A 22,637-nucleotide genomic window follows, 5' to 3' on the forward strand; every position below is an offset into this window, starting at 1 on the left:
ATGGTACTAATATAAATACAGAATAGAAAAAGAAAAACATATTTTAGAGTGAGCATAATTATCGACCTCAGAACGTGAATTGGATTTTGTTAGGATTCTTACTTTATATTTAATCAAACCTTAAAGTATATTATAATTATTAAACGATAAACCCAAAAAATATGTCATTTATATATATAATTATAAAACAGAAAAAGAAAAAGAAAATATTTTAGATGGAGTAGATAACCATCGACCTTAGAATGTAAATTCCATGCTGTTCCGATTTGTGTTACCGGCGTCTCTATCAACACGTAGGCCTATGGACCAGTTTCACTATCAGAGTAGCTAGAAGAGCGTAAGACACGTGTAAACAAGGAGGAGAAATCACCCACAACAAACGGAGCAGTTAATGGCATGCACGCACGTTCATTTACACGAAACAAGTGTATAGCTTTTACTTTTTGTTTACAACATCTCAAAAATAGAACTCTTGTTTTAGGATCCTTTGTAGTGAGTCACAGATGAGAAAGGTACAACGCGGGGTTTGCATGTTAACACGCGTATTTCAGAAGTTTCAGGTTGTTTTATCTATGATATCTTCCTGTAGGTAATATCATTTAGACAAGACAAGCTGAATATATATTTAAGTTTTAAATAACTTCAGGATGTTGTTTTTGACGGACTTTCATTTTAAGATCAAATGCGATGATACAAACAGAAATGTCATTTTACGTTATTACATGATAATGTAATTGTTAAGCCAACGAAATCGCTCGTTACAATCAGGGTGGAATTATTATAATGTTTCTACTTACAAGGTAGGGTAGACTATTTTGTTATGGAGATATAACACAATAATCTGGGTGTAAAAAGGCCGAAGATGAGGTATGAAACGGAGACAACTTTTAGAAAATGGTTGGGGATACACAATTTTACCAACTCTCACTTTAGGGAAAGAATTTCGTTTAATATATACTTTTTGAAAATACAAAACTTAAATTATATCATGGTAACTTATTTTTAGTAAGAATCCATATTAGTTGCTATTAGTTACTTTATCATTTTTTATAATTATTAAATATGATCAATTTTGCTGCGGGACGTTTTTTCCATGAAATCATAACGCCGTTGTAACAGCCAATCAGAAGCTGATAAAATTATAAATTAAAATTATGAAGCCAATGAAAATGCTCGTTACACGCAGGATTTAATTATTTATACATGATGATTTATGTTTCTACGCGGTAGTCTTATAAAATGGTTGCTGTCTATAACTAGATTATTTTACGCTTTCATTTTGCAATGCGCTTCTGATCGCAAAAATCGTAACCATGATCGTGAGTCCTGCAAGAATGCAAGGCCTCTCATGGAGACATTCATTGAAAATATCACTAGCGCAAACAAACAGTTATAGCAGCAAGTCGATGTAACAGGTTATTTGTCTTAATCCACACCAAAGATAACTAAATAAACCAAGTCCTTTGATTCACAGCTACTTTAATTATATAAAATAAATTGAAGATACAGTTATGGCAATGGTCTATGAATAATATAGACGATTTATCACATATTGGAAAACGCAAACCAGCACATAGGCCAAAAATATTGATATAAGTTTATAGGAATACACATGTATAAACGTTCAGATACCTATTGGCACATCTTTAATGAAGGATGCATGTCATTTTGATGTAGAAAACTGATAAGAAGTAACATAAAGTCATAAAACTAAACGGTATTTTGTAAAAGGTTATCCATTACTCAGACCATTTCTCTGATAATCATAACATTGTGGTGTTATGGTTAATGCCCTCGGTAATTGTCATATCAAAATAGAAATAATTCATTTTTACATATATATACATGATGATGTAAGAACCATCATGAAATGGCGAAAGTACTACAGGAAGGTCGTTGAGATTTATTTTTTATACACGATAATGTATATATATCAGTTTTTTTCGAAGTAACAAAAGTCATGATATAAAAAATAGAAATTTATTCATTACAACAAATGCTTCTTTCCTGAATGTCAATGGCCAAGTCTACATAGAGGTATATTTTTGTCTATATGTTTTGAACTCTGAAGCTGTATACATGTACCTCAGGAATTAATGTAAAACAAATTCGCCGTGTGGAAGTCTTCGCTCAATTCGCTTTCTTGAAATTTCCGCCAACATATGTTCAAGTGCAATGTATTTGCGTGTACATAAATTCATCTAGGATGACTAGTGCGAAAATTGGAACACCGCGAACAGCCTAAAGCTGACCAAGCCGGAAAAAGAATGTACACGTGTAAAAAAAATGTCATGTTTAATACAGTATGAAGGGCCTCATCTCAATGTTTGGACATTACACCTTATTTGGAATATAACATTTATATTGAGACAGTTTGTTTTCGTACAGTACTCGTAGGTAACACGCTCGCTTAGTATCGCCAATATCATGAAAACTCATAATAATATCAATAAATTTAAAACCAATTTAGCACTTATTATATCACAGACAATAAACTTAACAAAATAATATCAAACTATTAAAACATGGTATATTTGTTATTAATATCATGTAATATCAACCCTTCTCATGATTGAAATAGCATCAACGAACTTGTACAAAAATATATCAATTTCTATTATTGAAAAATAAATTCTTTCAGTGTAAGATTGATAGATAAAACACACATCGAAGGTCATCGAAATTGGCCGCATGCAACAAGTGACAATTACTATTATGTGTATACGAATAGAATGAATTACAATTATTGTTTATCTAACCAGTTCAGAAAAAAAATAATAAATGCCCCTATACTATTTTCACATTAATTGAGACATGTTTCTCTTACTGTGATGCAAAATACTGTAGAAGCAAAATCTATTAATTTTAAACGAAATGAATTTTTTGCGGATTTTTTTCTAATTAAACCTGTTAATTTACCTGGTAAAATATCAGTATAAATAAAAGTATCATTATAAACCAATTAAAGATTTAAAAACAACCATTTCATATTACATTATCAATAAGTATTAGTAATATTAAATAATGTAGCTTTTTAATTCGTTAATATTCTATATCAATCAAATATGATTTAAAACGTATCATTATTAAATCAAGTAATCAATGATTCATAGTAAAGACCATGTTTTAATGATGCTCCGTCGCCGACATAAATGTATATCAACACAAAAGTAAATAAAAATAAAGCTGTTTTGTCTTTGGTGGCTGCGCCATCAGTACGTCATTCATATAGGACATATTGTTATGGGCTATTTCAGGACGCAATCAAAGATGCTCCACCGCTGACAGAGCATAACTGATACCATTCATTTGAACAATTACTGAAGTTTCATCGTGCACCTACATTATATGTGTTTAATTAACACAAAAATACATATGAAATAATTTACTTTGCTTTTGGTGCATGCGCAATCAGTACTTCATTTCATACAGAGCACAATGCCGTGGACTTGTTTTGGGACGCAATTAGTTACTTTTAATATTTTTTATCTTGAAGTCAAATAAGCTCAAACTTTGCAATGGTGATAATGGTGTAAATGTAAGTAACTGTTGTAATTGAAGAGAAATAATAATTTATCTGTACCTGATTTTGAAAAAGAAAAAAATATCATTCGTCTGCGATGTAACATCTTAAAATGTTCATAATACATAAAATTGGATAAGACCTCAGTTGCTAGCGTTCACGGGTCTAAAACTATTGAGGTAATTTTGATGTATTTCGTTCTTTCGTCCGCCACATTATGATGTTTGGATATGTATTCAGTCGCTTTAGACACCAACATTGGTCTGACAGTAGGGTCATCTAACAGAAGGTCACATTTCTGGATAAACTCCTGTAAAAATATATAAATAATATCCCACTAAAAAAACCTTTCAAGTACAAAACGTAAGAAATATGCAAGACAAAGATGCAAACAAGTGTATTACACTGTGTTAATATACTAAATCTGGAAAGGGTATTAGAGGTACATTCGTCTTAGCAGATTTTAAATCAAAATAATATTTTAATACAAACCTTTCTTGAACGAAAAAATATAATTTCAAAAACAATCAATACATTTACACTGATTAGCAAGATTATAATTTAACAGAACATTGTTCATACAGAGGGAAAAAAAATCTAAACATAGGATAGTGTGAAAACCCTTCCATTTTGTGTAAATCATACATTTTCTATAAGATATTGTTGTTACATGCAGGTACATAGAATAGAATAACTTTATTAAACGCAAAATCCGAAGCTCAAAAAGCTTTAACAAAAGATTACCGCAGATATACGTTCGTTCACTGTACTTGCTATACTTTTGGTAGGTGCAATATCAAAAACGTTTTGTGTGAATACGTACTTCCGGTGACGTAAACACGAGCCCGTTGGTGCCGTTCGTGACTATGGAGCGATTTCCAGGAATATCTCGGACCAATACTGGGACTCCTAGATCCATGGCCTTCAGGACATTAAAATGAAGACGAAATGAAGATAACAAGAGGCCCAGAGGGCCTGTATCGCTCACCTGGTTTGTAATGTCAAGTCATGTTCTGAATACAGGTTCATTGTTTCTTTTCTGAAGGAATTTGAATATTTACCTCTTATTTCCCTATTGGGCCCCGCCCCCTCCTGCCCCCCCCCCTGGGGGGGGGGGGTTAGAGCATGTATATTTTGTTTTAGATGTTTGTGGCCAAATTTGGTTACAATCCATGCAGAACTCTAGGACAAGTAGCGTTTTATAGGATTTACCTCTATTTCCCCTATTGGGCCCCGCCCCTCCTGCCCCCGGGGGGTCAGAGCCAAAATTTATACAAGTTCTTTCCCCCTTCCCCCAAGGATGTTTGTGGCAAAATTTGGTTACATTCCATGCAGAACTCTAGGACAAGTAGCGTTTTATAGGATTTACCTCTATTTCCCCTATTGGGCCCCGCCCCTCCTGCCCCAAGGGTCAGAGCCAAAATTTATACAAGTTCTTTCCCCTTCCCCAAAGGATGTTTGTGGCCAAATTTGGTTACAATCCATGCAGAACTCTAGGACAAGTAGCGTTTTATAGGATTTACCTCTATTTCCCCTATTGGGCCCCGCCCCTCCTGCCCCCAGGGGGTCAGAGCCAAAATTTATACAAGTTCTTTCTCCCTTCCCCCAAGGATGTTTGTGGCCAAATTTGGTTAAAATCCATGCAGAACTCTAGGACAAGTAGCGTTTTATAGGATTTACCTCTATTTCCCCTATTGGGCCCCGCCCCTCCTGCCCCCAGGGGGTCAGAGCCAAAATTTATAAAAGTTCTGTCTCCCTTCCCCCGAGGATGTTTGTGGCCCCATTTGGTTACAATCCATGCAGAACTCTGGGACAAGTAGCGATTTATAGGATTTACCTCTATTTCCCCTATTGGGCCCCGCCCCTCCTGCCCCCGGGGGTCAGAGCCAAAATTTATACTGCCCCCGGGGGTCAGAGCCAAAATTTATACAAGTTCTGTTCCCCTTCCCCCGAGGATGTTTGTGGCCAAATTTGGTTACAATCCATGCAGAACTCTAGGACAAGTAGCGTTTTATAGAATTTACCTTTATTTTCCCTATTGGGCCGCGCCCCTCCTGCCCCCGGGGGGTCAGAGCCAAAATTTATACAAGTTCTGTTCCCCTTCCCCCAAGGATGTTTGTGGCCAAATTTGGTTACAATCCATGCAGAACTCTATGACTAGTAGCGATTTAAAGGAAATGTTGACGGACGGACGGACGACGGACGCCGCGCCATGACATAAGCTCAACGGCCCTTCGGGCCAGGTGAGCTAAAAACGTAGATAATGTTTTCATTGTTCTAGGACAGTCATTGTCAACAAAATTCGAATATGATTAAACCGTTTACTATTTTCTCATAAGAATATGTCAATAATCGTCATTTATCACGGAGCTCACGATATTTTGAAATATTTTCGTGTCATATTTGTATTATTATTTGCATAAATTCATAGTTCATGCAATATGTTATGTTTATCAATTGGTTATATTCATTTTCCATTATTTATGCCGTTATCAAAATTGTTTGTCATTGCATTGCTTTTTATATTTTATTTATAAAGATATCCATATGTCAATTATAATAACACTGATCAACATGTACCTCTAAAATAGCTACAGCCATTCCTTCGCTCCGGGACGAGTTGACTAGAGCAAAGCTGTTTTTGATAGCTCCGTGTGTATCTTCTAGAGACAAACCGGGTATATGGACAACACCGGGTATTCTACAATAGAGGTCAGACCGGGTTACACGTGAATCATCCATCCTTTTATTGGTATTAAAACCATTCTGTCGTCAGTAAGTGCTTCTCTTTTTTCTGTATTCCTAATGGTTTATGGGAATGCATTTAGTAATATATAAAAAAGATTCACACTCAGTTATTATTTTTTCAGATTTTTTTTTATTCAATGAAATCCCTGGCATCGATGTTTAATCTTTTGCATCCCTAAAATTTCCTAAGGAACTCCAAAATTTCAAAAGTGTCCATAGATATAAATGACTTGAACATTTTAAATGCTAGTCAACTAAATAATATCTAAACATAGGTATGCATAATGCATCATCTTCTAATGCGTCTAAATCTTGTTGATTCATATGTATGCATGACCGTGTTATTTGGTGTTTTCATGTTGTGCATGGATTTTTTTGCGTGAACTATAAATTGCTGCTTTTCCGAACATAACGGAAAACAAAGCATTAGAAAATTAATTAAAACAATTTGCCATCGTTCAATAAATTCGTAATACGGCGGCGATGAATAAAATGAAATAATAAAATGAATAGAAAACTGCTGAATTCCTCTAAAACTGAAAATTCGTAAATCAAGGTTCTTTTGCATTTATAAGATTCAAATGTAAATCAATCATCGTGTCTTTATTTCTTCTAGACCATTAAACCACATTAGCATCTTGATTGACATTGGCCTTGAAAGAATGTTTAGCGTTACAAAATTGTAGAAGAACAAAAAAAGTCTTCAAATGCATTGGTGCACATTCTGATATAGTTAGTGTAGGTCTATTCTTAATAAAACTTCGCAAAAACATACTAATTATTTGTATATGTTTAAGTACATGACATACCCATTGATGCCTGCAGTAAATTCATCACAGAAATTAGCGTCTGCCTTAAATAGTAAAAAACAACCATTTTTATTCCATGTAAACAATCAATTCACAACTATAGAAAAACTTTGTTTAATTCATTATTTTGAAACAACAACGCAGCAGTGTTTAAAAAAACTATATGCATGTTTGATTATATACATTTTCATGAGCAATGCTAAGTTATTACAGAAATAGTGGTTAGGTTTGCAAATTGTGTCTACAGTGTATTGTAAACAGAAACGAAAACCACGATAATACAGTTGAACAGCTTACCATGGATCCAAGAAAAACGTAGAAGACATCTTTTCTTCTTTTATGAAATTCTGCATTCAAAAGCAAGAACAAACAATAGAATTCTACACGTTGTTTCTTTTAGGAATTCTGTCATATTATTATACGTGAACAGGTTTTTTTTATAATTTAATTGGCTCCACTGTAGAAGTTTGGTAAACATAACTTCATAATTTGCAGTAATTACAATACGAACATATTCTAATAACCATTTGAAAAGTTTAATCACTTTTTTTAAAAGCTTAAAATGTAATATGCACAAATATAGAGTCCATTTTGAGAATATATATAAAATTTGAGATAAAATTCCTTCAGTACGTCCTAAGAAAACAGCAGTAACATACTGTATTTCAATTATTAAAATTCAAGATAGTTGCCCGTCGGCAATCTTGTTGACCGATTGGTCCCAAAATGAAATATACACAACAAGGTCCCTAGGGGAACCTAAATATGGAGACAGGCGCCTTTAATGCTGTCTGAGATTAAATTAACGTTCTACATGTATTAACAACCAGGTCCATGTAAGGACGGACTCGCAAGTGTGTGGTGCGTGTGTTGGAAGACTGCGATATATTCGTGTTGTGTCTTCTTGTATAGTGGAACTTTTGCCCATTTTATAGTGCTATATCAATGACGCATAGTTGAAAAGTGGATATTACAGCAGCGATAGTAAAATCCTTGAGTACCGAGAAATGGTTTATCGTATGATGACGTTACAGTTTTGACATATTTTACCTTACCTCCGAAGTGCTTGACTAGGTAAAGTGGATCCTTGACAGGTCGAACTCCTCCCACGAACAGGAATATTTTAGGGTCAGATGGAATCGTCACACCAGCAGATTGTCGTAGGTGGTCAATGATTGAGAAGTTAGATGGACAGGTCACGACAGCTGGTAAAGAACGCGTGTTGCCAGTAAGTAAATTAAAACACAATAATGCATTCTTCAGCACTTAAACTAATACTACTTTATAACAGTGTAAACATCTGTAAACTTTTAGTAAACAGTTATATTGTAGAATGTCACTTTAGAGCGATAACTTATATTATTTAAGTACTATTATGCCAATGCTATTTTGTTAACTCCATTAAGTAACTTTGTACTTAGTAAAGCTGTATTTTAATTTTTGTTCGATTCTCAGCATAAGAATATAATGTTTACGTATGCACATGTCCGAGAAAGCATCAGATCCGCTCATGCTGGATAGCTGATAACACCATAGAAATGTTGCAATCGATTACATTTTAACATGCCCGGACTAGTACCGAGGTACATATTGAAGGTTGGCAATAATTGCAAATTGAATAGACCAAAGAAAACCCCGAAAATAATTGAAAATACCTGAACATTTGATAGTCTGAAATATTGGTGGCTGGCTATGCTAGATAGACGCCTGGACTAGTGCCGAGGTATAATGAAGCATATATATAGAAGATTATATAAACTGCGAATTGGATAGATCAAAGGGAAACCCAAAATATAATTGTAATACATGACCTGAACATTTTAAAGTGGATCTTTGATAGTGCCGAGAAAGTATTTGAATCTGGTTATGCATAAACAAAATAATATCTGATGGTCGTACCGAGAAGCTACTGAATTTTGGCTATGCCTGTGCATTAATAATGAGATCTTCAGTACGTCCTAAGAAAACAGCAGTAACATACATGTATTTCAATTATTAAAATTCAAGATAGTTGCCCGTCGGCAATCTTGTTGACCGATTGGTCCCAAAATGAAATATACACAACAAGGTCCCTAGGGGAACCTAAATATGGAGACAGGCGCCTTTAATGCTGTCTGAGATTAAATTAACGTTCTACATGTATTAACAACCAGGTCCATGTAAGGACGGACTCGCAAGTGTGTGGTGCGTGTGTTGGAAGACTGCGATATATTCGTGTTGTGTCTTCTTGTATAGTGGAACTTTTGCCCATTTTATAGTGCTATATCAATGACGCATAGTTGAAAAGTGGATATTACAGCAGCGATAGTAAAATCCTTGAGTACCGAGAAATGGTTTATCGTTTTTATGATGACGTTACAGTTTTGACATATTTTACCTTACCTCCGAAGTGCTTGACTAGGTAAAGTGGATCCTTGACAGGTCGAACTCCTCCCACGAACAGGAATATTTTAGGGTCAGATGGAATCGTCACACCAGCAGATTGTCGTAGGTGGTCAATGATTGAGAAGTTAGATGGACAGGTCACGACAGCTGGTAAAGAACGCGTGTTGCCAGTAAGTAAATTAAAACACAATAATGCATTCTTCAGCACTTAAAAACTAATACTACTTTATAACAGTGTAAACATCTGTAAACTTTTAGTAAACAGTTATATTGTAGAATGTCACTTTAGAGCGATAACTTATATTATTTAAGTACTATTATGCCAATGCTATTTTGTTAACTCCATTAAGTAACTTTGTACTTAGTAAAGCTGTATTTTAATTTTTGTTCGATTCTCAGCATAAGAATATAATGTTTACGTATGCACATGTCCGAGAAAGCATCAGATCCGCTCATGCTGGATAGCTGATAACACCATAGAAATGTTGCAATCGATTACATTTTAACATGCCCGGACTAGTACCGAGGTACATATTGAAGGTTGGCAATAATTGCAAATTGAATAGACCAAAGAAAACCCCGAAAATAATTGAAAATACCTGAACATTTGATAGTCTGAAATATTGGTGGCTGGCTATGCTAGATAGACGCCTGGACTAGTGCCGAGGTATAATGAAGCATATATATAGAAGATTATATAAACTGCGAATTGGATAGATCAAAGGGAAACCCAAAATATAATTGTAATACATGACCTGAACATTTTAAAGTGGATCTTTGATAGTGCCGAGAAAGTATTTGAATCTGGTTATGCATAAACAAAATAATAATCTGATGGTCGTACCGAGAAGCTACTGAATTTTGGCTATGCCTGTGCATTAATAATGACACGTAAAATGTTTATCAAAGTCCTGTTATGTTTCAACATTTGACGATCGTATCAAATGATATTGACGATTGGCTTTATACATTTATGTTTTAACGTGCCTCGGCATTTGATATCCGTGCTCAGAGTATGCTGAAGGTTGCCTTTGCATATCTGAACATTTGATAGCGCCAAGAAAATATAATAATCATTGAAGTTTAAATGTGCCTGAACATTTGGTATTCGTGCCCAGAGTATGCTGATGGTTGGTTATATATCTGAACATTTGATAGCGCCAAGAAAATATAATAATCAATGAAGTTTAAATGTGCCTGAACATTTGGTATTCGTGCCCAGAGTATGCTGAAGGTTGATTACATATCTGAGCATCTGATAGCGCCATGAAAATATATTCATTGAGGGTAAGTTGTGCCTGATCATATCATAGTTGTGCCACAAATATATATACTGAAGATTGGCCGTGAATGACAATTTCATAAAATGATTAAATCTGGGTTTTCATGAACATTTCATAGTGTCAAGATAAAAAATTGAATATGATTATGCTTCGGCATTTGGAAGTACTTGCACATGTACTAAGAAAAGTCTGGTTATGTTAATAATGTATTACATATGTATAAAGATTTACCATAAACTTTGTTTATATTGGGCCTACTGGATAATATAAGATGATATACAGTAGTATGGAATCGTCAGAAAATTGATAAATGCAAGGAAATACGCTTACGTTGTAGATAATATGAGATGACTGAAAACAAATCGAACCAATTTTGATGGCGACAGTTTATACAATGTAACATAAATCAAGGAAAACAAAAACCATTGTCATTAACACGGAATACTGACAAAATGGACCAATGATAGTTCTGTAGTGTAAGGTATATTTGCCAAATCAATGTTGGAAATGACCAAGATGAAAGCAAAGTAAGCCTCCAAATTTTGTTAACTACAAAATATAATTACATGATTGTAAACCAAATGTGGTTCAAGAGACACTCTCCGCAAATGTAATGCATTTGCTAAATTTGAGTCACCAAAATGTACATACATGTACCTGCACACTCTGACAATTGGTTTAAGTGCTGGTTTAAGATCTTAGTTGCCAATCTATCAATGAAAATACAATGTATATATTTATTCTTACAGACTAAAGTGCCTGTAAGATATAAATGGTTCTGCCTCCATATACATGTAACTTATCAAATTAGGATAAGACAGAACGCGTTGGGAATGGGACAGATGCAGATAACAATATATTACCCACTTTATTGTGGGGCCATAAACATGAGATTCCAGAGGGATATTGGTGTCCACCAAACAATTATACATGTCTGGTAATTGAAAAAAACATTTCTTTACTACTGCCTTTCCTTTTCAATTTTTGGAATGCAAATAAGGACACATCACATAAAATTTTTCACACTGTAAGTTCCTGAGTAGAAACAGTCACTTCAATTGTCAAATGTAATATGGTCTCGGCCATTTTACGTTTAGATATGTTCCAAAACCAATGTAATTAAAATTAGAACTTCTATGTCGCTCTCCGTACCGTCCGCTCGTACTTCTACGAGCGGACGGTACGGAGAGCGACATAGAAGTTCTAATTTTGATTAGATTGGTTCCAAAACGAGATATGCAAACTCAGGGTCAAGAAAACGTACAAGTTAAATTTGAGGAAAATAGACCTACAGTGTATTCAGAACTGTCTGACAAAGTGACAAAAGCCAAGATGGCATCTTATCAGTCATGTTGTTTCGTTTCCATGTAAAAAATAAGTATGAGACAGATGCACTTTTTGAGAAATAGCAGTAACAAACTTCAGCTATCAATTCCACGATGGTAGCCTGTTAGCGATCTATTTACCAGATCAATCCCGAAATACCTTATGCACAACTATAAAGGGCCCTAGGGAAACTTACACTTGCAATTTCAGAAAGATCTTTCTGCACATCATGGTCATAGAGAACCTACATAAGAAATTTGAGAAAGATCTGGGAAATACACCTGGAGATAGTGGTAACAGGAATTGTTAACGGATGGACAGACAACAGATGGATGACAGATAATGGGAAAGGCTATTTAAATAGTCCACCACCTAATGATGGTGGGTTAAAAGAGAACTATAGAATATTGTTGCCTTAGTATATATACGTATGGAAACTCAACTATGTTCTAAACTAGGCTGTGCATTGACGGTCTTTCAAAGATGCATGTCAATAAAATTTACAGTATCTAACATTGATGATATAGCCAAAATGGTTCCAATGTTTGCTCTACGATCTAGATCGTGAAAACAATCCAATCAAAATTGACGTTTTACAGACATCATTTCAATAGTTTCATTCATCGCAACAGTCCTTTAATTTACCCTGAAAAAGCTCATCCTCAGTCTTTGTCATATAATATGTAACTTTTGTCCAGTAAAGGATAAATCTTTTAAAAGGTAAGCAATTACTTGATTTTCAAATATTTAGAAAATAATCACATATTCTAAAATTGAAAAAATGCACTAATTAACATACCTTGCTTGATTTCAAAACATTTATCTGCATCCAGGGAAGGCTTCAAAAGAGAAAAAAAAATATTGTTATATTCAGAACTAGTCACGTTTAAATAATTATGATTAATTGTGATGATTCACGTTGGATATACTGTTAAGCATTCAAATCAGTTAATCACAGGCACAATGCGTGACTTAAAAATGTCCATGGTCTGATTTGGAAGTGTAAAAGGAGCAGGTCCGTGTGGTTTGTACATAGTCTTAAATACCATCTCTGTCACTCAGCTGATGGCTAAGTGATTAGAGCCGTAATTTTTCACACTGGAGACCTACGCATAATTCCTGCTTGGGTCACTCGACAGGAATCATTAGTGTATTTTCCCTGTTCTTCTACAGAAGAAACAAGATTTGACCTGTGGTTTTGTGACTGTTGTTTAATCAAATTTTATTAAACTTTTTTTCTTTAAATACTTACCCAAAGTTTCATGGCAGTGTCAAGAAGAGACTGGTTAAATGATATAATAGCCCTGTGGAATACAAAAAATAAAACCACAAAGACCTAAATATCAATGTTATAAACAGGCAAGTCATCCAACCCGATTAGTAAGTACACTATACTAATGACAGAGACATTTTAATATTGGTGTGCATGTCTTGATCACAAGGTGACACAACACAATATACCTTAGCCTCATAGAACATGTACATTGTTTTTTTTGCTTTTCCTTAATGACCCATTTGGTAATCATCTAGGGTAATTTAGGATCAAACTAACACCAACAATGGTACAGAATTTTAAACGAACTTTTAAGTAAAAAAAAGGTAGTTTTAGGGGATTTAAAAAGTTTGAATGATAAAATCTTTTCAAGTTAAAACATAACGACTATATTGAAAAGTGTATAAAATGGTAAAAAAGAAAATTTAATACTTAAATACATGTAATACTGTATAAGTCCATATTCTTTAGATACATGTAGATTAAAATACATCTTAAATAAATAATCAAATAAACAAATAATCTTGACATGACATATACACACCAACCTAAAATGTGACGCTTATGATACACATAGGATAGGAAGGGCTTACATAAAAAATATTTTTGAATTATTGGTGTAGATAGGATCTGATGCTAAATAAAACCAAACATATGATGCATTGTAAAATATGTTAGGACTTTTTGAGTTACTGCCCTTTACTGGCATTTACTACAACTAGTTACTGTCATGCTGTTATTCCGTCTTTGCATATTACAGAGTTAGCTCCCTTGCAGGTAGGTATCGATTGTAACGTCATTATTTTGTGAGCACAATTCACGTCATTTTCTCCGAAAAGTATGACGTTACGCTCGAAAACACATGACGTCACAATCATTACGTACCCACAAGGGCAGATAACTCTGTAATATGCAAATACGGAATTCATAAATGGCTAACAACCTAAACTAAATAATACAGATAATATGGCTGGTATATCTTTTAACAGCTAACAGGTTTTTTTGGTAATGTTCTTTCTAACTTAATCTCTGTTCTGGTATAATCAGTTATTTCTATGGACAGTCAAAAATCACTTATACATATATACAAATAGGTTTATATGATTTAAATCTTGAGCAGATACAAAGTATGTAAAAAGTAAATGTAGCTGAAATTTTCAATGAAAAAGATAGATGAAATTCCTAAAGAACAAATACATTTTTTTCAACAATTTTACCTATTTGATGACCTCATTGTTTTAGATTCCAAAATGAAAATAAAAGTAGCTGACTTCAGCTTAACAGCTGAAACAAAATTTGATTATAAAGAGCATACATACTTTGCATGTGACACAACTTCTGTCATAACTTTCATTTTATCATTTTCTGCCGTGTAGACATTCACATCCGTTCCTCCAAATATCAGGATGTAGGGCAGAGGAGTTCCTATAAGGAAATAAAGAGAGTACTAGCTAATTAATCCCTCTAAAATAGATACAATCATAAGGTCAAATTAGATTTCATTAGTTTTTTAAGGCATAACTGCCAAATCAATAGATTAAAATATCACATAAATATAAACATAAGTATGTATCATACATAGGGCTTTTATACACTCAGTTTGATTAGTGTTGATGACTATGCTGATGTGGCTAGCAGTGATATCAACATGACATCGATCCATTTTGACTTCTTTTTTCTTCTTCTCAATTTTCTATCTTTAACAAAAAAAGAGTTCCAAAATCCCAAATGTGATCATAAGTTATTTCCCCCTTGCCCACAACTAGATTGTTTCATCACTCATTCCAATACAATACTATTCACTCCAAACTCCAACACACAAACTAACACTCTTGTATGGTGCACAGGTACATTTTCAATTCTATTTTGGAAAAAAAATACTGATTTATATACAGAAACAATTTCAATTTCTGCATCTTCATCCAAAATGTTGGCACTATTTAACAGACAACAACTGATATATTATCACCAATAGCGTATGTTTCTGTAGTTTTTGTAGTTTGTGTAACTGGTTTATGCTATGACATTGTTTTATGTTATTGTTTACTACTAGTGTATGCTTGAACATATGTAATCCAGCCTAAATGAAGTCAGCTAGTATTATTTAGATCATAAAGAGATTTACATCAAACATTAATGTCATTATGACATCACTTTGAAGCAACAATAGTAACATCATGAAAATTAAAGATGCTCCACCGCCGACAAAGCATAAATGATATTCATCAGTTGAACAATAATTGGTGTTTGATCATGTATATATATGTCTAATTAACACAAAAAATAATATGAAATAATTCATTTCGCCTTTGGTGCATGCGCAATCAATACTTCCTTCCATATAGGATATAGTGATACAGATTATTTCGGGATGCAATTAATTATTTTTCATATTTTTAACTTGAAGTAAAATTAGAAGCTCAAACTTTTCAATGGTGGTAATGGTGTAAAGTAAGTAACTTTTGTAACCGAAGAAAAATACTAAATCGTCTCCTCCTGTTTTTGATAGTGAAAAAATACCATTTGTCAGCGGTGGAGCATCTTTAACATAAAAAAGGAAAAGTTGACAGTGAATGAATCTTTAAGTGCCTTTATCACCTAACTCCCATACAGAGACCAAACCACAAGATCTCTCTCAGTAGGTTTAAGTACTAGCATCAGAATCAATACCTTGTCATTTTTTGAACAAATGAAATAATGGATTCAACTGGGATGCAAGCAAATGTACCTAATAGATGTCGTCCAGCTTTGTAAGCATGCAGGGCGAGGACCATCTTGATGTTGTGTCGACGGGAGATTTCCTGTATCTCCTCTGTGTCATGGATTGTGTCCGGATCCCACAGGATACAGGAGTAACCAGCTCCTTCTAGGTGGGAGCTACAAATAAAACATTACAGCCATGGATAAAGATTAATGTTCATCAGAAGCACACATGTACATATAATAATCTTTTCTCATTAAAAGAGTCGGATAGGAATCAGTTGAAGAAAATAAAGATTATGTAACTGTTCATATATTCAAACTTAATGAAAATAATTACAATTGTAACAGGGTGTAGGATTTACAATAAAATTATTACCTGCCTCTGCCAGGGATCAAACTCAAAACCTCTGGATTAACGTTACTAGTCTGACGCTCAACAGATCAAGCTAAAGAGAAGTTCTCTCTAGCCGATTGATATATTGCGGCTAGTATTGACCAGGGTTACACAATGGATATAGAAATGCAGTGGTGGGATCCAAAGGTATTTTTAAGCTTTAAGACCACCCCTTAACCTTCTCCTCTTGAAAATTTTCTTTAAAAAATTCCCTTGATTTTACACATCCTGAAAGCCCATAAGAAATTTGGAACCCCTATAAATAGTTCTCATGATTACAACTGGAAAAGGACTACCTTCTAATACTTTAATTCAATAATTTGTCAGTATCTGGTTGTAATCTTTTTTTCTCTTGCAAATTTCAACTTTTTATTTTAGTAATTTTGTATGTGAAGAGAAGACAATTTATACAAAATGCACGCAAACTAACTCAGAGACTTAAATTTTATAACAAACTTATACAACTAGTGTTTCAGAACAGCGGTTCTGTCACTTACCATATCCTGTGTATGGTACTAAAATTTCCACAGCCCTTGGTAAGAGGAGATAACAATAGGATTGCTGTTCCCATGGTGAAAGGTGTTGGCCATAAGCCTCAAACCATCGCAGCATATTCTGCTTGAAAGAGAGAATCTTGAAAGAAGAGAAAATATAGGATGTAATGACCACAATTTTTATTTCCTCTTCAATGTACAGTGAACTTTTATAACCCAAAACTTGTTTTAAAATAATTCAACACAATTTGATTTCATGTAAGTTTTTGGTCCAAAACCATTTTTTTTAATCCCAACTTTTATACTCATTAGATAGTAGCTATGGAAATATCTGATGTAGACAACTAACCTTTCAGTCAACTTTCATTCATATCTACCAGAGTTACTTCCCTTTGTACTGATGTACTAGTGTAAAGAAAGGGATGTACAATTTAGCTCTGGTAGATCAGAATGTAATCAGAGTGACTGATGGAGTGTAAACAAGGGATGTACGATTTAGCTCTGGTTGATCAGAATGTAATCAGAGTTACTGATGGAGTGTAAACAAGGGATGTACAATTTAGCTCTGGTTGATCAGAATGTAATCAGAGTTACTGATGAAGTGTAAACAAGGGATGTACAATTTAGCTCTGGTTGATCAGAATGTAATCAGAGTTACTGATGGAGTGTAAACAAGGGATGTAAAATTTAGCTCTGGTTGATCAGAATGTAATCAGAGTTACTGATGGAGTGTAAACAAGGGATGTACAATTTAGCTCTGGTTGATCAGAATGTAATCAGAGTTACTGATGGAGTGTAAACAAGGGATGTACAATTTAGCTCTGGTTGATCAGAATGTAATCAGAGTTACTGATGGAGTGTAAACAAGGGATGTACAATTTAGCTCTGGTGGATCAGAATGTAATCAGAGTTACTGATGGAGTGTATAAACAAGGGATGTACAATTTAGCTCTGGTTGATCAGAATGTAATCAGAGTTACTGATGGAGTGTATAAACAAGGGATGTACAATTTAGCTCTGGTTGATCAGAATGTAATCAGAGTTACTGATGGAGTGTAAACAAGGGATGTACAATTTAGCTCTGGTTGATCAGAATGTAATCAGAGTTACTGATGGAGTGTAAACAAGGGATGTACAATTTAGCTCTGGTTGATCAGAATGTAATCAGAGTTACTGATGGAGTGTAAACAAGGGATGTACAATTTAGCTCTGGTTGATCAGAATGTAATCAGAGTTACTGATGGAGTGTAAACAAGGGATGTACAATTTAGCTCTGGTTGATCAGAATGTAATCAGAGTTACTGATGGAGTGTAAACAAGGGATGTACAATTTAGCTCTGGTTGATCAGAATGTAATCAGAGTTTACTGATGGAGTGTAAACAAGGGATGTACAATTTAGCTCTGGTTGATCAGAATGTAATCAGAGTTACTGATGGAGTGTAAACAAGGGATGTACAATTTAGCTCTGGTTGATCAGAATGTAATCAGAGTTACTGATGGAGTGTAAACAAGGGATGTACAATTTAGCTCTGGTTGATCAGAATGTAATCAGATTTACTGATGGAGTGTAAACAAGGGATGTACAATTTAGCTCTGGTTGATCAGAATGTAATCAGAGTTACTGATGGAGTGTATAAACAAGGGATGTACAATTTAGCTCTGGTTGATCAGAATGTAATCAGAGTTACTGATGGAGTGTAAACAAGGGATGTACAATTTAGCTCTGGTTGATCAGAATGTAATCAGAGTTACTGATGGAGTGTATAAACAAGGGATGTACAATTTAGCTCTGGTGGATCAGAATGTAATCAGAGTTACTGATGGAGTGTATAAACAAGGGATGTACAATTTAGCTCTGGTTGATCAGAATGTAATCAGAGTTACTGATGGAGTGTAAACAAGGGATGTACAATTTAGCTCTGGTTGATCAGAATGTAATCAGAGTTACTGATGGAGTGTAAACAAGGGATGTACAATTTAGCTCTGGTTGATCAGAATGTAATCAGAGTTTCTGATGGAGTGTAAACAAGGGATGTACAATTTAGCTCTGGTGGATCAGAATGTAATCAGAGTTACTGATGGAGTGTAAACAAGGGATGTACAATTTAGCTCTGGTTGATCAGAATGTAATCAGAGTTACTGATGGAGTGTAAACAAGGGATGTACAATTTAGCTCTGGTTGATCAGAATGTAATCAGAGTTACTGATGGAGTGTAAACAAGGGATGTACAATTTAGCTCTGGTTGATCAGAATGTAATCAGAGTTACTGATGGAGTGTAAACAAGGGATGTACAATTTAGCTCTGGTTGATCAGAATGTAATCAGAGTTACTGATGGAGTGTATAAACAAGGGATGTACAATTTAGCTCTGGTGGATCAGAATGTAATCAGAGTTTACTGATGGAGTGTATAAACAAGGGATGTACAATTTAGCTCTGGTTGATCAGAATGTAATCAGAGTTACTGATGGAGTGTATAAACAAGGGATGTACAATTTAGCTCTGGTTGATCAGAATGTAATCAGAGTTACTGATGGAGTGTAAACAAGGGATGTACAATTTAGCTCTGGTTGATCAGAATGTAATCAGAGTTACTGATGGAGTGTAAACAAGGGATGTACAATTTAGCTCTGGTTGATCAGAATGTAATCAGAGTTACTGATGGAGTGTAAACAAGGGATGTACAATTTAGCTCTGGTTGATCAGAATGTAATCAGAGTTACTGATGGAGTGTAAACAAGGGATGTACAATTTAGCTCTGGCGGATCAGAATGTAATCAGAGTTACTAATGGAGTGTAAATGAAGGGAAGTAACTCTGGTAGATCAGAATGAAATCAGATGTACCCACAAAGTGTTAATAAGGGGAAGTAACTCTGGTATATCAGAGAAAATTTGGATGGTTGATAATAATGTGGTAGATGATAAAGGTCATTTTTGAGATAATGAGGTTTGTTGTATTTGATTATATGATCTATCAATATAAAAAAACTATGAACCCAAGTACTATGTACATGACGAGTTATCATCATCTTGATTGATTCAAGTTCAATGGATTTAGATATATCTGTAATATTTTAAAGGCTTTTAAAATTTTGCTGAGTTTGGGTGAATCATGGTGTTTTTAAAATCTACTCAAAATGTTGAAAAAAGATGTTTTTTCCAGTATTATATAGATAATATGAATAAATTTTGTGTTAAAACAAGTCATGAGCAGCATTATGTATGTAGCAGGACTGGACTGGGCCAAACATCTGTGACCAGATAGCTCAATCAGTTGAGCAGCTGGCTAGTGTTCACAGAACCCCTGACAACTACATTTTCTCCTCTCCTGTACGACTGGCCACCAGTCTATAGAATATTAAAAACATTACTTAACTAAAAGGACTATATATGGTTTGGGTCCTTTTTGGCCCACAAAAATGTTATTTTCAAAACTTTTATTTATTAATAAATTGTTGGATTTGACATATTTAGTACATCCTTGATTTAATTGTAAAGATAGATATTTCATTTTGTAGTTTAAAATTCAGTTGCCATGGTAACTACTGGATACTTGTAATTGAATTAGAGAGGTACAAAGTACAACAAATTAATCAGAAAAAGGACCCAAACAATGCATAGTCCTTTGGCTGGATGTCAGATTCTACTTGTTTCAAACTTGTGGGGTATTATCTACCTTTTGAACTGTGCTGAGAAAATCTTATCATGCACTACTTAACTTAAAATGAAGAATCTTGCATCCACGATACTATAGGAGTTATTACTGTTGTTATAGCCACTCCTTAACTATGTCCTGGTAAAACTGAAGCAACATAAGTCATAGGTAATTCCAGCTGCATTTGGTCATTTGATGTATATCAAACGAATAAAATCAGAGAACATTGTGGTTGACTTTGTGGCTTTGAAGTCGAGTGCCACTCTCTCTGTAATCTTCAAAGGAAGCCTCTATGATTGATCAAATTTTCTTTCTCCTGAGCCACTGCCTCCTGTTTTACAATGAGATTATAGTCCAGGAGTGGATATAATGTCAGTGATAGTAACTCCTGGAGTATTGAGAATGAGGGTCTTCTGTCACACAAGTGTACATTTGTATTCTTACTACCAACATTAACACTAACTAGTACTACTGTATGGTCTTTTATGCTTAATTTATGTATATTACAATGATGTCACATTGTTTAACTTGTACTTACACTCTATTTCTACCATCATCAATACTCCAGAGGTTCTGATCACTTACGATCTCTACACTCCTGGGCTATCTCAAACGCACAATAGGACTGATTTTTGCTGCAATTCAAAGTTGTTTTTTGACTTGTGAAAATGCTTGTATTTACTATTTCATGTAAATGATATATATATATATATTTCATGCAATTTACCCATAAAACGTAATATAGACAATTTAAGTTATGAAATGGAAACTACTGATATAAAATTAAATAGGCATATTCTTAATGAATATAAATTAATTTTTATTACTTTTGTAGTGAAAAGGTTTTATTCATGTATACTAAAAAAATATCATTTTATATAGTTATATATACTGTACATTAAATTGTAGATGTTGTAATTTAAAAAAAAAGATAAACACTTAAAAATTATAATTATATATTATTTCAAATTGAAGAACTTAAACTTCCCCGATCCCTAACTGTAACACATCACCTTGTCTGTCTAGGTCTCAATGTACCTGGACACGATGTACACCTGTAGTGGACACCGTGTTCACACGTACATGTAGTGCACTCCGTGTCTACCTGTAGTCTAAATCTTGTGCACTCCGTGTCTACCTGTAGTCTAAACCTCGTGCACTCCAGGTCTACCTGTAGTCTAAACCTCGTGCACTCCGTGTGCACAAGGGTGTAACCTTTAGTCTACTACCAACTGTAGTAAAACTGAGGGTAGCTCAGAGGAAAAAATCTGAACCAATCACAGGCCTGCAAAAATTTCATTTGAAACCTACAGAGAGAGTGATGCCCAACTTAAAAGCCACGCAGTCAACCAGTGTTCCAAACGTTATACGGCTCTTTTGATGTACAAGTAAATTACCTATTCTGTTGCCTCCAGTTTTTACTATGAGATAGTCCTGGGGTGTAGAGATCACATTTGATCGTAACCCCTGGAGTATCAAGGATATGTATGTCTACCTGCAAGTTAAAGAGTTCAATATCTTTATTTAGTATAGTAGTTAGGCCTATAGTAATGCAGATTCGTGACCCTAAAGCTTATCAATGGACGATCTATATTTATCTGTTCTATCACCAATGTAATACAATACATGTATGTGTACATGTACATGTATAGGCCTTCAAGTCCAATATCAAGATTGACCTACACAACGTACAGTTGATAACCTATATATAGCTTACAGGTATAATATCTGTTTAGTCTGTATATTATACTCTACATGTCTTGTCTATATACATGTATCATTTGTATACTGTACCTATTAATTTAGTTCTACTGTAACTACTGAACATGTACAGTACCTTTCATGATGATAATGTCAAGCTTGTCCTATACAAAGTCGATATATATGTAATTTAACCTTCATAATTCAAATATCAATATCTCTTACGCCATGTGTCACATCCGACGAGCGTAGTAGGCAACACTTCCATAGATCTCCATTCTGGTCTTCGTCAGTGTAAAGTGAAAGTAGAAGCAAGGGGAATAACTCTTTATTATATATAG

General features: G+C 34.4%; 1 protein-coding gene and 1 long non-coding RNA gene across 2 annotated transcripts in view; one reads left to right on the top strand and one right to left on the bottom strand.

Moving 5' to 3' along the window:
• Window positions 1–1,462: 1,462 nt before the first annotated feature.
• LOC138331911 (glycosyltransferase 1 domain-containing protein 1-like) lies at window positions 1,463–22,238 on the bottom strand. Its single transcript, XM_069279773.1, has 13 exons — window positions 21,993–22,238; window positions 21,134–21,230; window positions 16,942–17,077; window positions 16,076–16,224; window positions 14,667–14,772; window positions 13,327–13,378; window positions 12,874–12,913; window positions 9,463–9,612; window positions 7,378–7,427; window positions 7,081–7,124; window positions 6,104–6,224; window positions 4,347–4,445; window positions 1,463–3,833 (listed from the first exon to the last, which is right to left on the bottom strand). Exons 3-13 carry the CDS (start codon window positions 17,013–17,015, stop codon window positions 3,681–3,683), a joined length of 1,038 nt encoding a protein of 345 aa, XP_069135874.1. The 5' UTR covers window positions 17,016–17,077; window positions 21,134–21,230; window positions 21,993–22,238; the 3' UTR covers window positions 1,463–3,680.
• Window positions 10,628–22,637, top strand: part of LOC138331912 (uncharacterized) — a 33,079-nt gene continuing 21,069 nt past the window's right edge. Inside the window, exon 1 of the long non-coding RNA XR_011209748.1 lies at window positions 10,628–10,752. This is a non-coding gene — a long non-coding RNA (uncharacterized lncRNA). The remainder of the gene's footprint in view (window positions 10,753–22,637) is intronic.

This window comes from Argopecten irradians, chromosome 9, assembly GCF_041381155.1.
Source record: "Argopecten irradians isolate NY chromosome 9, Ai_NY, whole genome shotgun sequence".
NCBI classification, from domain to species: domain Eukaryota; kingdom Metazoa; phylum Mollusca; class Bivalvia; order Pectinida; family Pectinidae; genus Argopecten; species Argopecten irradians.

Excerpts from the sequence above, each read along its gene's own strand:
- LOC138331911 (XM_069279773.1), bottom strand. The coding sequence starts at position 17,015 with ATGGGAACAGCAATCCTATTGTTATCTCCTCTTACCAAGGGCTGTGGA. Across the intron at positions 13,379-14,666 it reads GAAGTTGTGTCACATGCAAA|GGCTATTATATCATTTAACC; the intron begins GTATGTATGCTC and ends TGTATTCCACAG. Across the intron at positions 3,834-4,346 it reads TCGTGTTTACGTCACCGGAA|GAGTTTATCCAGAAATGTGA; the intron begins GTACGTATTCAC and ends ATATTTTTACAG.